Here is a 16,274-nt window from a genome sequence, read left to right as displayed (position 1 = left end):
TTTGTTATGGATCCATCCAGATGTGGTTAAATATACAGTACATCATTCAATCACTCACTCATTTGTGCATGTCATCACACAGCATACAAGTCATCCATGTCTTTAAATACAGTCAAGCGTTTTAGTTATAAAACTAAATAACAAAAGGAGCCTTGATTGCTTTTAAAATCACGGCTAAAGCGATTAAGTAGGCCTTTAGGCCAATAAGTAAGTTACGCTAAAATAGCTACAGTAACAAAAGTATTTTCATTTTCTTGGAATAGAAACACATTGTACAGTGCCATTTTGTCCTAACGGAAACCTTTAGGCCTACAGTACATGAGCTACAGTAACAAATGCATTTTCGTTTTTCTTGGAATAGAAAAAATATTCATCAAATTAATTAAGCAAAATTTATAAAAATCAATCCCCTATAGTCTGTTCTATTCAATGCTCCCTTTGACTTTCAAAAACTTAGCTTCTCAAAGGTTCCCTCTGGTGGGCAAACTAGCKCTAACTACCATTAATGGCAACAAATGCTGACACTTAAATAACGTGTCATAGAATMTTGCGGCAACTCGCAAGCTGTGCTGCAGTATGATGCAACTTTTAAAGGAATAACCACTTTATACACCTTTTTTATGGATAGGCTCCTTGGCTGCAAGGTCAAGATAAAAAAAAACACCCAACGACACACTACTGTTGAACCAGACTTTGTTATAGCAGGATAATGGCTTGGTTTTTCATTGTGTGGAATGGAAATCAAGCGACAGTTACAGTAAAATAAATGTTTCTAAATACGTGGGTCAACGGTGTGTAATCTCAACTCGCATTTCATGATGGGCACATGTACAAAATGTATGGAGGGGGTTTTATGCAAGTCCAAAATAATAACGTCAACTGGCTAAAATAATGTACAATAGCCTACACAGATAAAAAGGGTGTCCGCTCACCATTTGCTGCATCCAAACGTTATRTTTTAATAAAGCTTTGGTGATTAAGATTTATTTCAAAGCAGTCTCACGAGCCAAAGCTTTTTATTGATAGGCTTGGCTACTAGTACTTTGCAAATGTATTGGGCAGGACATAAAAACAGCGTTCGTTGAGGGGAGAGGAGGCTATGCTTTTTTTAAATCAAATTAAACTTAATGGAAAATGTTTCTAAATACGAGGTTTACCGCCCTTAAAAGCAGTCCCCTCTTAATCCATGAGCATATGGTAAGGTAGAAACCTGTCTTTCTGCCCCTGAACAAGGCAGTTAACTCACTGTTCCTAGGCCGTCATTGTAAATAAGAATTTATTCTTAACTCACTTGCCTAGTTAAAAAGGTAAAATAAAGAAAAAAATAAAGAAAATATGGGCACTGTGCGTCTCAACTGGATAGGCTGCGCTTCCACTCTCAAAATCCATACCATTACCAACCGCATTACCGTTAAGACCTGCTTTTCGATTGTCTTAAAWCTTACCATTTGCATGGCATGAAATTGACATTTTTGCACTTGTTTATAAGGWCACACCTAAAATATTCCCACCCTTCCCACCTCAGCGCAAGCAAGCTGATGTTAGACAGGAAAGTTGGCGAACCTGGCGCAAGTGGTTGAAAATGCCACAGCTCTAGTTTACATGGCGAAATTGCAAACTAACAACATTGCACCCCCTTAGCACCAGCCAAAAATATAGCCCAGAGTCATACATGAAGTTTAGAATAATAAGTTCCGGGGGAGTGGTTGAACGCAATCAGGGGAACCACCCCAGGCCACCAGACCAAACTTTTATTATTGGGCAATACACTCTACGACTACTGTAAGTCACAGTGTAGCTCATATTAAGTAAACATTTTGATATTATTATCCCTCCCTCCCTCATTGGTGTCTTTGGCAACATGTTACTAATGAACCKTTGATTGTCCATTAATTAACAAGGCACCGGTGAGTGCAATTAAGGCAGTCCAATCGCTAATTAAAATGTAGACTGCAGTCAAACGCATTGCAAATTACTCTGCTGCTGCTGGGCTGAAGAGGAAGAAACGAGAGGATTGGAGAGAAGTAGAGAAAGGAAAGAAAACGAGTGGTGGTTGGGACCAAAATGTTTTTGTCTTTCTGCTCTTCTCTCCCTCCATGGTGGAACTGGAAAGGAATGGAGTGATGAGAACTACTGGTGGTGGGCACACTGAAATGTGTTTCTCTCATGATCTCCCTCCATGTGTATCTATCTTTTGATTTGAGCACTTCAGCCATCATTGAGAAACGAGAGATGAAGAGAGATGAAGAGAGGAGAGAACAAGTGGTGTTGGAACACAGCTTTTTTTTGTCTTTCTCCCTCTCTTCACTTCCTCCCTATGTACTGTAAATMTGCCACTTTTCCATTGCATTGGATGCACTTGAGGAGCATCATGCAGAGAGCGAGAGAAACAGTGATGCAGACATTCATCGATGGAGACGGTGCTCCCCGTCTCTCTTTCCCCCCTCTGACCAAAGCTCAATAAGGCCAGGCAGACGACAACCTCTCCTGTGCCATACAGTCCCATAATTGAGTTGATGTGTGCCCCTGCCCGCTGTGTGTTACCATGGCAATGGGGCGACACCTGCAGAGCCCAGTGAGCCGATGAATTTGTTTGCAGTGCCCTGGGCAAAGGTTAGAGCCTACAACATAAAGACACACACACACACACCACTCCGTCCAGCCGGCCACCCAAGACACTTATTTACATTCAGCACACACACAGATSGTTTTCTAAACCACACACACACACAGTAGGTAATCTAATCTCTACTGAGGTTACTTACCTAATTCAAAAACAATATTATTTTTCATACTGATATCTAAAATTATTTGCAGTAGTCAAGCTGCTTATGCTGAAAAGCCTTGTTAGTGCACAGGTCTATTAACTTTTTTTCTTCTTTAGACAAAAGCTAATAATTCACTTAAACATTTTATTTGTGTATTAATTTCCAGGGTGCAATTAACAGAAAGACAGCAGGCTTCAGACCTCGTAGGGTAAGAGTTGAATATATCTTCACTAGACCAACTTTAAAAAGGTCTTACATTTACGTAACTTGTTTATGAACTATYTAATTATTTAAACGTGCATACATTTGCATAAAAGGAATACATTTACCACAGTACCTGACTTCCCCCATGATGGATTTTCTGATTAGTCACAGCAGTGGAAGCTGCTGAGTCGAGGACGGCTCATAATAATGGCTGAAACGGAGCGAATGGAAAAACAAACACATGGAAACCATGCATTTGKTGTATTTGATACCATTCCAACTATCCCACTCCAGCCATTACCACGAGCCCGTCCTCCCTAATTAAGGTTCCACCAACCTCATGTGAGTCACAGGTAAATGGCATTGTTCAGCCCGACGTGATAGCGGAGGACAAGTCAACCCATTTACCTCTTAATTTGGATCCCCATTAACTTCAACAGAAGCAGCAGCTACTCTTCCTGGGCTCTGATACGCTGATAGACAAGGACAGTCACCAAAATACAACGATATACAAACAATACAACAAAAAAATAGAACAAAAAATACAATAAAAACTATTTGTGTGTTAGTGTGTGCGTGTGTTTGTGTGTCCCCTCACAGCCCCTGCCTTTCAATGAGCCGTTGTTTAATCCTTCTAAAAGCTTCCTTTTAAAGGCTTCTAAAGGCCGTTTGGACGTGCAGTGTTCCAAGCCGTACTGTATTGGCCGTCACAGGTACACTATGCCTGCTAATAGATCCATCTGAATTATCACTGAGCCTTCATAAGAATATCATCATGTTTCTGTACAAATCACCTGTGACTGTATTCATGATACAGCACTGCCTCACTGTAAATGTGAGCTGAGCAAATCTGCAGAGTATAATAATAATATGGTTTTGTTTGGATGAATGGTGGTGCTGTTTCAAGGAAAACTAATCATGCCAGCAGAATGGCCTAGCGCCAATAAGGAATTAATCTGAAGGTGAAGTTGAATTTTCATTGAGACATAAATTCAAAATAATATGTACGCATTGGCGATATTAGCATGTAAATCTTTGTGAAGCAAAAAAGTATATYTAATARATTATGCATGCCAGCAAAGCCACTACACAACACTAAACAATACATTAATTGCGCTATAATGGTGACAAACGGTGCCCACAYACTGTTAGGACAACATGAAGCGTCCCTACAGCAGAGCTTTCTTCTCAGCACCATGGAGTGAATCCTTACCACTGCTACACCTGGCTATCAGCGGAGCCTTCTCCGGCAGCYAAACAGTTCATTCTGCCTCATTTACTGCCTTTTTAAAAAGCTGATATCTGATATGGCCGACTTGCTTAAACAAATGTGGTTTCGACTGACAATTGAGATGTACAAACTGGAATAACTATACATTTATATCCAAGATGGCGTAGCAGTCAGGTGTCTTTGTCTTTGTCTTGTCTTGTCCTGTGAATGTATCTTTTTTCTTCGCAGTTTCTTTGCATATATCTTTTAAACCTCAACTCCAACATACTCTCCTGCAACCCGCCTCACCCAATGTGGTATGGATCTGCTATTTTCTTTACTTTAGGACCGGAAATCCCCAACAGAAGCTAGCCAGCTAACTAGCTATCCATCACGACTGGTCTGCCGACGTAACCGCCCGAGGGGGCTACAACTGACTCTTCCGTCGCGACGTCCCCCTAAGGCCCTTCTGCTAGCCCCGGCCCGCTAGCTGTCTGAAMCGCCGTGTCTCCAGCCCACCTAGCTACTCACTAGACCCCATGATCACTCGGCTACGCATGATGTCAATATGACTTGTCCATTTCTGTTTTGGTTAGTGATTATTGTCGTATTGTCGTAAAAGCCTTGGTTTAATGGATGTTAACAGTAGAAGCCTCCTCCCTAAGTTTGTTTTATACACTGCTTTAGCACACTCTGCCAACCCGGATGTCCTAGCCGTGTCTGAATCCTGGCTTAGGAAGGCCAACAAAAACTCTGAAATTTCCATCCCTAACTATAACATTTTCCGACAAGATAGAACTGCCAAAGGGGGTGGAGTTGCAATCTACTGCAGAGATAGCCTGCAGAGTTCTGTCATACTATCCAGGTCTGTGSCCAAACAATTTGAGCTTATACTTCTAAAAATCCACCTTTCCAGAAACAAGTCTCTCACCGTTGCCGCTTGTTATAGACCAACTATTGCCCCCAGCTGTGCCCTGGACACCATACGAGAATTTTTTACCGCCCCATCTATTTTCAGAGCTCMTACTGTTAGGTCACCTAAACTGGGACATGCTTAACACCGCGGCCGTCCTACAATCTAAACTAGATGCCCTCCATCTCACACAAATGATCAATGAACCTACCAGTTACAACCCAAAATCTGTAAACACGGGCACCCTCATAGATATCAGCCTAACCAACCTGCCCTCCAAATACACCTCTGCTGTCTTCAACCAGGATCTCAGCGATCACTGCCTCATTGCCTGCGTCCGTAACGGGTCTGTGGTCAAACAACCACCCCTCATCAATGTCAAARYCTCCCTAAAACACTTCAGCAAGCAGGCCTTTCTAATCGACCTTGCCCAGGTATCGTGGAAGGATATTGACCTCATTCCGTCAGCAGAGGATGCCTGGATATTCTTTAAAAGTGCTTTCCTCATCATCTTAAATAAGCATGCCCCATTCAAAAAAATMTAGAACCAGGAATAGATATAGCCCTTGTTTCACTCTGGAAACACTGTCACCACCGATAAATCCACAATAATTGCGAATTTCAATAAGCATTATTCTACGGCTGGCCATGCTTTCCACCTAGCTACCCCTACCCTGGTCAACAGCCCTACACCCCCCTCAGCAACTTGCCCAAGCCTCCCCCATAGCCTATGTTCTGAAAGAGCTGCAAAATCTGGACCCCTACAAATCAGCCYGGCTAGACAATCTGGACCCTCTCTTTCTAAAATGATCCGCCGCAATTGTTGCAACCCCTATTACTAGCCTGTTTAACCTATCTTTTGTATCGTCTGAGATCCCCAAAGATTGGAAAGCTGCCACGGTCATCCCCCTCTTCAAAGGGGGAGACACTCTAGACCCAAACTGTTACAAACTTATATCCATCCTACCCTGCCTTTCTAAGTTCTTTGAAAGCCAAGTTAACAAACAGATCACCGAACATTTCGAATCCCACCGTACCTTCTCCYCTATGCAATCTGGTTTCCTCGTCTGGTTCAACAACTAATTCTCAGACAGAGTTCAGTGTATCAAATCGGAGGGCCTGTTGTCCGGACCTCTGGCAGTCTCTATGGGGGTACCACAGGGTTCAATTCTTGGGCTGACTCTTTTCTCTGTATACATCAATGATGTTGCTCTAGCTGCTGGTGATTCTCTGATCCACCTCTATGCAGACGACACCATTCTGTGCACTTCTGGCCCTTCTTTGGACACTTAAGGGCTGCAAGCAAAGTGTTGAGTAGCCAGTGAAATCGTGCCCATTTCAAACGGCCTCCTACTCAAATCTTGCTCGTACAAATGAATATTATTATTCTTTTTGGATAGAAAACACTTTCTAGTTTCTAAAAGAGTTGGAATTATTTCTCTGAGTGAACAGAAGTCCTTCTGCAGCACTTTCCTGCCAGGAAGTGAAATGTCAGAAATCGATGCTCTTTTCAACATGATGCCTATACATGGTCTTGACACTTAGGAGTCTGCTGACACTCTATACGCCTTCCTATTGGTGTAAGAGGATGTCAGAGAAGAATTTTTTGTGCTCATCTTGTCCTGTGGTGGAAAAAACTATTTCTTTGACGTGAGCGTCCACTTCCGGTACCTGAAGGAAGTGGGATTGACTGTTTTGCCTTCGTAATGAACGGCTAACATCTCCGGCTCGAATTTTTTTTGATACATGTGACCATATCATCGTAATGATGTTTTTTCAATATAGTTTAATCAGATTATTGAACTTTATTCGGGAGTTTTTGCCGTGTTCGTCCTCTGACTGTGTTTACGTTGGAGAAATTTATGCCACTCGGCTCGTGCCAATGCTAATTGAAGAGGGAAATGTGCCATTCTAAATCGAAACAACGACTCATCTGGACAGAGGACACCTTCTCAACTCTGATGAAAGATCAGCCAAGTAAGACTCATTTATGATGTTATTTCATATATCTGTCGTGCATGTGAACGGGTCGTGGGCGCCCAATGTGTCTCTCTATTGTGGCTACCGCGCTATATAGCGATACATTTGTTTTCGCTGTAAAACATTTTATAAATCGGAAATATTGTTTGGAATCACAAGTTGCCTATCTTTCAATTGCTGCAAACTATATATTTTTCGGAAATGTTTTATGATGAGTAATTAGCTAATTGACGTTGGTGTCTGTAAATATTTTGGCTGCTTTCGGTGCACTTTCTGAGTGTAGCTGAAATGTAAAATATGATTATACCTGAAATATGCAAAATTTTTGAAAAAAAAATATGCTATACAATAATATGTTATCAGACTGTCAATCTGATGAATTGGTTTCTTGGTTAGTGGCTATTTATATCTTTATTTGGTCGAATTTGTGGATACGACCTGATGGAGTAAGAAACTGATGGAGTTAGAAAAAGTGGTGGCATTTGCTAACGTGGTTAGCTAATAGATTTACATATTTGTCTTCCCTGTAAAACATTTTAAAAATCGGACATGTTGGTTTGATTCACAAGAAGTTTATCTTTCATCTGGTGTCTTGGACTTGTTAATGTGTGAAAGTTAAATATTTTAAAAAAATAGCTTTGAATTGCGCGCCCTGCACTTGAGCTGGATGTTGTCATAAGTGTACCGGTGTCGGGCTGCACCCAAACAGTTTAACCTCTCTTGGGCACGTGAGACGGTAGCGTCCCACCTCTTCAACAGCCAGTGAAACTGGTGGGCGCCAAATTCATATACAGAAATACTCATTATAAAACTTCAGAAAACAAAACATATTTTACATAGGTTTAAAGATTAACTGCTTGTGAATCCAACCACGGTGTCAGATTTTTTAAATGCTTTACGGCGAAAGATACATTATGATTATGAGAACATAGCCCACTAAACAATCATTACAAAAAGTAGCCAGCCAGCTAGAACAGTTACACAATTTAGAAATAGAGATCAAATTAATCCCTTACCTTTGATGATCTACATATGGTTGCAATCAGCAGACATTAATTACTCAATAAATGTTATTTTGTTCGATAAAGTATCTTTATACCCAAAAACCTCAGTTTTGTTCGCGCTTTTCTTCAGTAATCCACGGGCTAAAACGCAGTAAAAACAGGAAGATAAAAAAATCCAAATTGTATCCGTAAAGTTCATAGAAGCATGTCAAACATGTTTATATTCAAACCTCAGGTTGTTTTAGCCTAAATAATCAATAAAATTCAACCGGACAATAACGTCGTCAATATAAATGTAAACAAGAAACGCACTCTCTCGGTCTTGCGCAGGAAAATGCTTGTGACACGGCAGGGTCCACTCATACCGACTGCTCTTACTTCTTCATTTTTCAGATTACAAGCCTGAAACATTTTCTGAAGACTGTTGCCATCTAGTGGAAGGCATAGAAACTGCATTTTTGAGTCCTAAGTCAATGGATACTGTATTGGCATTGAATAGAAAAACAAAAAACAAAAAACAAAAACGACTTCCTGATGGATTTTTCTAGGTTTTTGCCTGCCAAATCAGTTCTGTTATACTCACAGACACTATTTTAACAGTTTTGGAAACGTTAGTGTTTCTATCCAAATCTACTATATGCATATCATATATTATGGCCCGAGATGCAGGTAGTTTAATTTGGGCATGCATTTCATCCAAAATTGAATGCTGCCCCCTACCCTAAGAAGTTAACTAACTCCAGACGAGCTTCAATGCCAAACACCTCTCATTCCAAGGTCTCACCTGCTCTTAAATGCAAGTAAAACTAAATGCATGATCTTCACCGATTGCTGCCCACACCTCCCCACCCGTCCAGCGTCACTACTATGGACTTTTTTGACCTAGACTAGGTGGACAATTACAAATACCTAAGTGTCTGGTTAGACTTAACTCTCTCCAGACTCACATTAAGCAGGGACCAAATTACATAGGCTTCTTAAAATAACTTTAGTACGACATACAGCTTACGTTATAGTGACACAGCGCATGCAATGAGGGCGGAAAATAGAACTAAACATTTTCCACAGAAATACGAAATAACATTATAAATGGTTCCTACTTTTGCTGAGCTTCCATCAGAATGTTGAACAAGGAGTTCTTTGTCCAGAATAATCGTTGTTTGGTTTAGAATGTCCTCTTCTCCTGTCGAATTAGCAAAGAGTCGCATCTTCACCAAACGCAGAGAACGGAAAACGCCAAAACTCCCGATAAACGTTCAATAATCTGATAAAACTATATTGAAAAAACATACTTTCACGATGATATTATCCAATGTATCAAATAAAACAAAGCCGGAGATATTAGCCGTCTATACCGAAAGCTTTTCAGAAGGCAATCTGGGGTCCTTCCCGCGCCTTGGCAGACAAAGGAAATGGGTCACGTCATTCCAAGAGCTCTTGTTCGACCTCAGATCAAGCTAGACACCCCATTCCACCTCCACTGCCTTTTGACCATCTAGTGGATGGCGTATGAAGTGCATGTATATCCATAGATTTCAAGCAATTGAATAGGATGCGCCTGGACAGAGCCTCGATTTCAGATTTTTTCACTTCCTGTCAGGAAGTTTGCTGCTAAATGAGTTCTGTTTTACCTCACAGATATAATTCAAACGTTTTAGAAACTTGAGAGTGTTTTCTATCCAATAGTAATAATAATATGCATATTGTACGATCTAGAATAGAGTAGAGGCCGTTTAAATTGGGCACGATTTTTTCCCAAAATGAAAATAGCGCACCCTACACACTAACCAATGGCCTCTGTACGCCTATGTTGATATTCCATAAAAACAAAAACAAAATCAGCAGTTTCCACCTACACAGTCATTTACAAACATTAACAATGTGACCCAACTTTTGACGGTATGTAGGTAAACGTTTTCTTTAATTGCACAGTGAATCATTGTTGTGAATATCAGTCTCATACCGGCTCCAAAACTCCTGCCACATACTGACATCGCTATAGAATTTCTCAATAATCAAATTTGGTAGCCTTACTGATTGTCTCTGTGATCTGTTTGAGTTAGCATCACTCACTTGTGCTGGTAGTGAATTGAGGTCCTATTTTTTCTTAATCACTCGTTGTGCACGGCTCTTCAGCATGATACAATGTTTATCCACTTGACATTACCAAGTTGTTCAGGTAAACCAACATATTCTTTTTTTTTTTTTAAATGTAACCAATAGTCGGAAGCTAACTTGATTGTCGCGGACTATTTCTTTGTTACATTATATTAAAATTACCCATAGAAAAAAAATCTCACATGCATTTCTTTTAAAAATGTAATAAAATAAATACAAATAATAATAACTTTTTTGGGGTAGGCCTGGGATCAAACTGGGTAGGCCACGGCCAGGCCTACCCATGGCTACGCCGCTGCTTGAGGGGGGATATACACTGCTGTGACAATGACCAAAGAGAATTCTCTCAGGAGYTATGTGATTGAGTTATTCTAAGTTCGGTGAACAAAAGGACTTGAGTTCTTGTACGTTACCACAATCACACCATGAGTAGTTAATCATGAAACATACACCTCCGTCTTTTTCCTAATCTGCATCGAATGCACTCATCAATGTGCTGCTACTCACAGAATGTTTCAGAGATCTCAAGTTATGATGCTGACTGCATTTCATCAAACGCTTGCAGTCAAACAATCAATCATAATTTTCAACCCTGTGTTTGGTCTGTACTGTGTTCTCTCCGGCAGCGAACCGCACCATGGTGAGACCATCGTTTTTGGGCGAACCACGGTACTTTGTTTAGTGTGCTCTTGAGTGCGGATATATTGTTCACATCAGTCCAAACGTTCCGAAATAAGGGGGAAAACGCACCAGAATTCAGAAAAACCATACCAAACCATTTTGGTAAGACTCATTCCTCCTCTCTCCCCTAACTCCTTATTTCTTATCCTCTCTTCTCTCTTCCTATCTTTTGTCACTCATTACCCCATCCTCGCCCTGCCTCCTCCTTCCTTCCTCTCCTCTCCCCCCAACCCCCACCTCTCCTCCACTCCCTCCTCCCCCCACTTCCCCTTCCCCTTCCCCTCACCCCCCTCATAAATCCCCCCAGGTGCTAGCGATAGACCCAGACGATGGGGACAATGGGACAGTGGTGTACAGCATCAGCCCAGAGAACCCCTTCTACACCATCAACAGCAGCACAGGGAAGATCAGGACCAGCGGGGTTGTGCTGGACAGAGAGAGCTCCAACCCCAAAGACACACTGCTCATGAGGACCATCATCGTATCTGCTGTTGACAGTGAGTCCCAACCTAGGCCAGAACTATGTCTGTTGGTTGGTCAGTSYGTCGGTCGGTCMYRSTYRSTYTMTYTRTGTCTGTCTGTTTGGCTGGCTAGCTGTGACTGAGTCGTCGGTTTGTCCATGTATTTGTGTGTATGTGTGTCTGTCTGGGGCTGAAGAGTGTGTAAATATGTCAGCCTGTAGCATCAGTATCTAAATTACAGTGGCAGTTTATATGTGCGTCTCAGCAATAACACTGTTTCAACAAAATGTTCCTGCTGCTTTAATATTGAGGGTGAAACTTTTATTGGTGTTTTGTGCTCTTGTAAATGCCGTGTTTGTTCCTCTGGCGCCTCCTCCAGTTGGCAGACCTCCACTGCGTTCCTCATTCAGCACCACGGTGTACGTCAACCTGCTGGACCTGAATGACAACGACCCCACCTTCCTTAACCTGCCCTTTGTGGCCGAGGTGCCAGAAGGCCTGCCTAGTGGATCRTCTGTGTTCAAGGTTAGCACACCATTATAAGATATCATCAGATTTAGTCTGAGGGGCCTCATTCCATGATATGTCATCAATACATGCCAGTGTGGCAGATTAATCAGATATCATGACAGCGTGTGTGTGTGAAGGCTAATTGAAGAGTTCCTTTGTTTCTGTATCTGCCTGTCATGTCCTCCTCTCACTTCTGCTCACCATACCACTTCCATCTCTCTCCCCCTCTCTCCCCTCTGTTTCCTATCCACACACCTCCTCTTATTCTTCTCCCCTCTCACTCGACCTCCTCCCCTTTCCTCTCCTCTCCTCCCTTCCTCTCCTCTTTCTCTCCCTCTCCTCTCCCTCCCTGTCCTCTCCCTTCTTCATGTCTCTTTCTCTCCCTCTCCGTTCCTTTCCCTCAATCCCTCTCTCCTCTCCTCCCTCAGATCCAGGTGGATGACCCTGATGAGGAGGAGAATGGTATGGTTACCATGGCGCTACAGGTGGGCATGCCACGCCTTGACTTCTATCTCAACAGCACCACGGGCGTGCTGTACTCCACGGCAACGCTGGACCGTGAGCAGATTGGCCTGTACCACCTGAGGATTGTGGGATACGACCAAGGGCAGAACCCGCGCACCTCCACCAGCACCCTCACCATCACAGGTATGCAATAGTCAGGTCCCATATTCATAAAGCATCTCAGAATAGAACTGCTMATCTAGGATCAGTTTTGCCTTTCAGAACATAATAACTAAGATAGTGGGGACCTGATCCTAGAACACCACACCTACTTTCAGACGCTATGAAACTTTACACCTTGTAAAGAGAGATTCAAGTCTCGCAGAGATTTGCAGAGTATAACCTTCTGGTCTGAAGCAGATATTTTAGAAGCGCTGTGAGACTAATGAGAATCTATTAAATGTGTTGCTTGTCTTGTTACGCCTACTGAGCATGATTCATGAATATGAAAACATGATAACTCAGTCTCTTTGTCTGTCTGTCTTTCTGCCTGTCTGTATGGCTGTCTTGTCTCTCTATGTCCCTCAGTCCTAGATGCCAACGACGAGACGCCCACGTTCTTCCCCAAAGTGTACAATGTGTCCCTGCAGGAGAGCGTCCCCAGGGACCATGTGGTGGCTCACCTCAACTGCTTCGACAACGACGCCGGKCTCAACGCTGAGCTCAGCTACTTCATCACAGGTCAGAGGTCAAACTAAAGCCATGGCAGCCACAAATGTGTGCGTCTGCGAGTGTGTATTATGTGAATTTCCTACTCCGTGTGTATGTAATGTACACACATACACATGGAGTAGGAAATTCACATAATACACCWCTCTTAGAAAAAAGGGTTCCCAAGGGGTTCTTTGCGGAGGGATATGGTTCTACTAAGAACTGTTTTAATCAGAAGAACCCTTTTCYGAAGACAAGGGTTATTTGTAAGTCAAAGGGTTCTATCTTATAACCTTTTACATCATAAGAATAGTTTTTGGAAGAAAGCGTTCTTTAATGGTTCTTTGGAAGGAAAGCAGAATTCTTTGGAAGGCAAGAAGGGTTTTTACAAATAACCATATATAATATTTCCCAGCATGCTATATTGCAGTGATATTTTGAGAAGTGTTATATCTGTTGTTTTTGCACTGATTGGTTGATACATTTTATGCTACACAAAGATAAATTACATACCATTTTCTAAACTACTCCAATCTGTTAGTAATTGGATTTATTGCACCCGTTACAGAGATGGTTGTTCCTGTTTAGATGATGGAGGTAGTCTCAGTATTCAATCTTCCCTAACCTAACAGTCATTCTGAATGCAGGTTTGCGGGTGATTAACAATTCTACTTGTTGMATACACATCACTTTGCAAGCCAGCTTAATGTGACTTGCAGGCCTGATGTGGCCTGTAAACCAGGAGATTCCTAACACACCTGTGTTAACATATAACTAGGCCCTCAAAGAAAGTTCTCATATATGTAATGTATTATCATACAATTTTAAAGGCTACTACGGCTGGTGGAACTGTTCATGGAGGGTTCTAGGAAGAACCTTTAGATTATAAAATGGTTATTGATAGAACCCTTCATAGAGGGTTCTAGGTAGAACTATATACAGTGGGTTCTTTGAAGGACCGTATGTAGAGGGTTCTAGATAGAAACCTCTACAAAGGATTCTACCCAGCACCAAAAAGGGTTCCCCTATTGGGACAACCCGAAGAACCCTGTATGGTTTTACTTAGCACCTTTTTTTTCTATGAGTGTAGAGTATGTATGTGTGTGTGTGTGTGCATGCAGACGTGCGTTCCTTCGTGTGTATAAGTGAATAGCCGAGATTTACATGTTCCACCATCTGTGTGTTGTGTTCTGCAGGTGGTAACCAGGATGGTAAATTCAGTGTTGGCTTCAGAAATGGTGTGGTCCGGACTGTGGTTGCCCTGGACAGAGAGACACTGGCTGCATACACACTGGTCATAGAGGCTATCGGTGAGTCCTAGCCCTATAAAAGTATGTTTCAGTCCTAGCCCTATACTATTCCTCTTCATCTTTCTTTTTACTCTGTGTATTTAGACCAATTGTATTTGTTCAATTTTGGGCTTGTTTCAGTGTACATGTTCTGTATGATTTCAAACTTCAAAGAYGTTGGTTCAAAGCTGCGATCCTTTTATACATCTGTGAGATTGAGAAGTGAGAAGGGATGCGTGCAAGTCGTCAGTGATGTAAAAGTGTTGTGCTATGGTCTCAGTTTCTTTTCATCATCTTACCAAAGATAGAACAATAAGGCCTGCGTCCCAAATGCAACACTATTCCCTATGTACTGCACTACTTTTCACCAGGGCCCATAGGGCTCTGGTTCAATGATGTGAACTTTGTAAGGAATAGCCTGCCATTTYGGATGCAGGCAAGGTTTGAGGTTTCCTGTTGTTGTGTTTCTTGAATKTTTTAAGTACATCTGAGTTGTTCTGGGGTGTCTGTGTGTGCTGATAGGGCTGTTCAGACACCTCACTGTGGGTATACACTGAGTATACGAAACATTAGAAACACCTTCCTAATATTGACTCCAATGCTGCCCACAGTTGTGTCAAGTTGGCTGGATGTCATTTGGGTGGTGGGCCATTATTGATACACACAGGAAACTGCTGAGCTGTTGCAGTTCTTTTACACAAACCGGCGCGCCTGGTACCTACTACCATACCCCGTTCAAAGGCACTTAAATATTTTGTCTTGCCCATTCACCCTCAAGGCTTGAAAATCCTTCTTTAACCTATCTATTCATCTACGCTGATTGAAGTGGATTTAACACGTGATATCAATAAGGGACCATAGCATACACATGGTCAGTCTATGTCATTGAAAGAGCAGGTGTTCTTAATGTTTTATATATGTCACGTTCTGACCTTAGTTGCTTTTTTATGTCTTTATTTTAGTTTGGTCAGGGCGTGAGTTGGGGTGGGCATTCTATGTTGTTATTCTATGTTTTGTTCTGTGTGTTATATTTCTATGTGTTTGGCCTAGTATGGTTCTCAATCAGAGGCAGGTGTCYATCGTTGTCTCTGATTGAGAATCATACTTAGGTAGCCTGTTTTCCCACTATGGGTTGTGGGTAGTTAATTTCTGTCTCTGTGTTTCACCATACAGAACTGTTTCGGTTGTTTGTTCTGTGTTTTTTTTGTTATTTTGTTCTGTGTTCTTTTGTTATTTTGTTCTGTGTTCATTTGATTTATTAAAAATCTATTAAGGACACTTACCACGCTGCACATTGGTCCGATATTTCCTACTCCTCCTCAGAAGAGGGGGAGAGAAGAAGAGGGATTGAGAGAAGAAGCGAGTACACATGTCATTACCTCAGAAGGGATTGGTTTCTATTGTATGATTTTAATGATTAGATTATACAGTTGGTTTTATTTGCAAAGATCTTGACTTACGTTAGTTGAAATGCAGCCAATGAACGCAATGAGTGTAAGTTGTGAAATTATTGAAATGTCATAAAAATGTAGTTGTGTCATAAAAAAAACATTAAAATATGTTCACTGGCCCAGTTTCTCAGAAACTGACAGGCTCATACACACAGTGTTGTTATGTGTGAATGTGTGTGTCCCTCAGACAATGGTCCATCAGGCAGCAGGAGGACGGGCACAGCCACAGTGTTTGTAAAAGTACTGGATGTGAACGACAACAGACCCATCTTCCTCCAGAACAGCTACGAGACCAGCATACTAGAGAATGTCCCCATAGGAACCAGCATCCTGCAGGTACCCAGGCAGGCTGAAACACACACACACACACACACAGATAGATAGATGTATGATCTTAATTTGATCACCCTGTTGCATCAGAACTTTCTTGCAATGCAATTTGATTTGAAATTTAAAAAGGCTTCTGAAATGTGTAATGTAAAAAACTGTAAATGTATAAACCTATACAAAAATGTCCATGAATCATAATC

General features: G+C 41.7%; 1 protein-coding gene across 1 annotated transcript in view; it reads left to right on the top strand.

Moving 5' to 3' along the window:
* The window catches only part of LOC111951671 (cadherin-23-like), a 115,415-nt gene that overhangs the window by 81,465 nt on the left and 17,676 nt on the right, over positions 1-16,274 (top strand). The window contains exons 13-18 of the mRNA XM_024134577.2: positions 11,186-11,375; positions 11,719-11,864; positions 12,278-12,497; positions 12,882-13,034; positions 14,201-14,314; positions 15,932-16,080. Coding sequence (XP_023990345.2) covers positions 11,186-11,375; positions 11,719-11,864; positions 12,278-12,497; positions 12,882-13,034; positions 14,201-14,314; positions 15,932-16,080 — 972 coding nt within the window. The remainder of the gene's footprint in view (positions 1-11,185; positions 11,376-11,718; positions 11,865-12,277; positions 12,498-12,881; positions 13,035-14,200; positions 14,315-15,931; positions 16,081-16,274) is intronic.

This window comes from Salvelinus sp. IW2-2015, linkage group LG25 (genome assembly GCF_002910315.2).
Source record: "Salvelinus sp. IW2-2015 linkage group LG25, ASM291031v2, whole genome shotgun sequence".
Lineage (NCBI taxonomy): Eukaryota > Metazoa > Chordata > Actinopteri > Salmoniformes > Salmonidae > Salvelinus > Salvelinus sp. IW2-2015.
The sequence above is the reverse complement of the archived record's forward strand: the minus strand, read 5'-3'. Positions and strand labels throughout refer to the sequence as shown.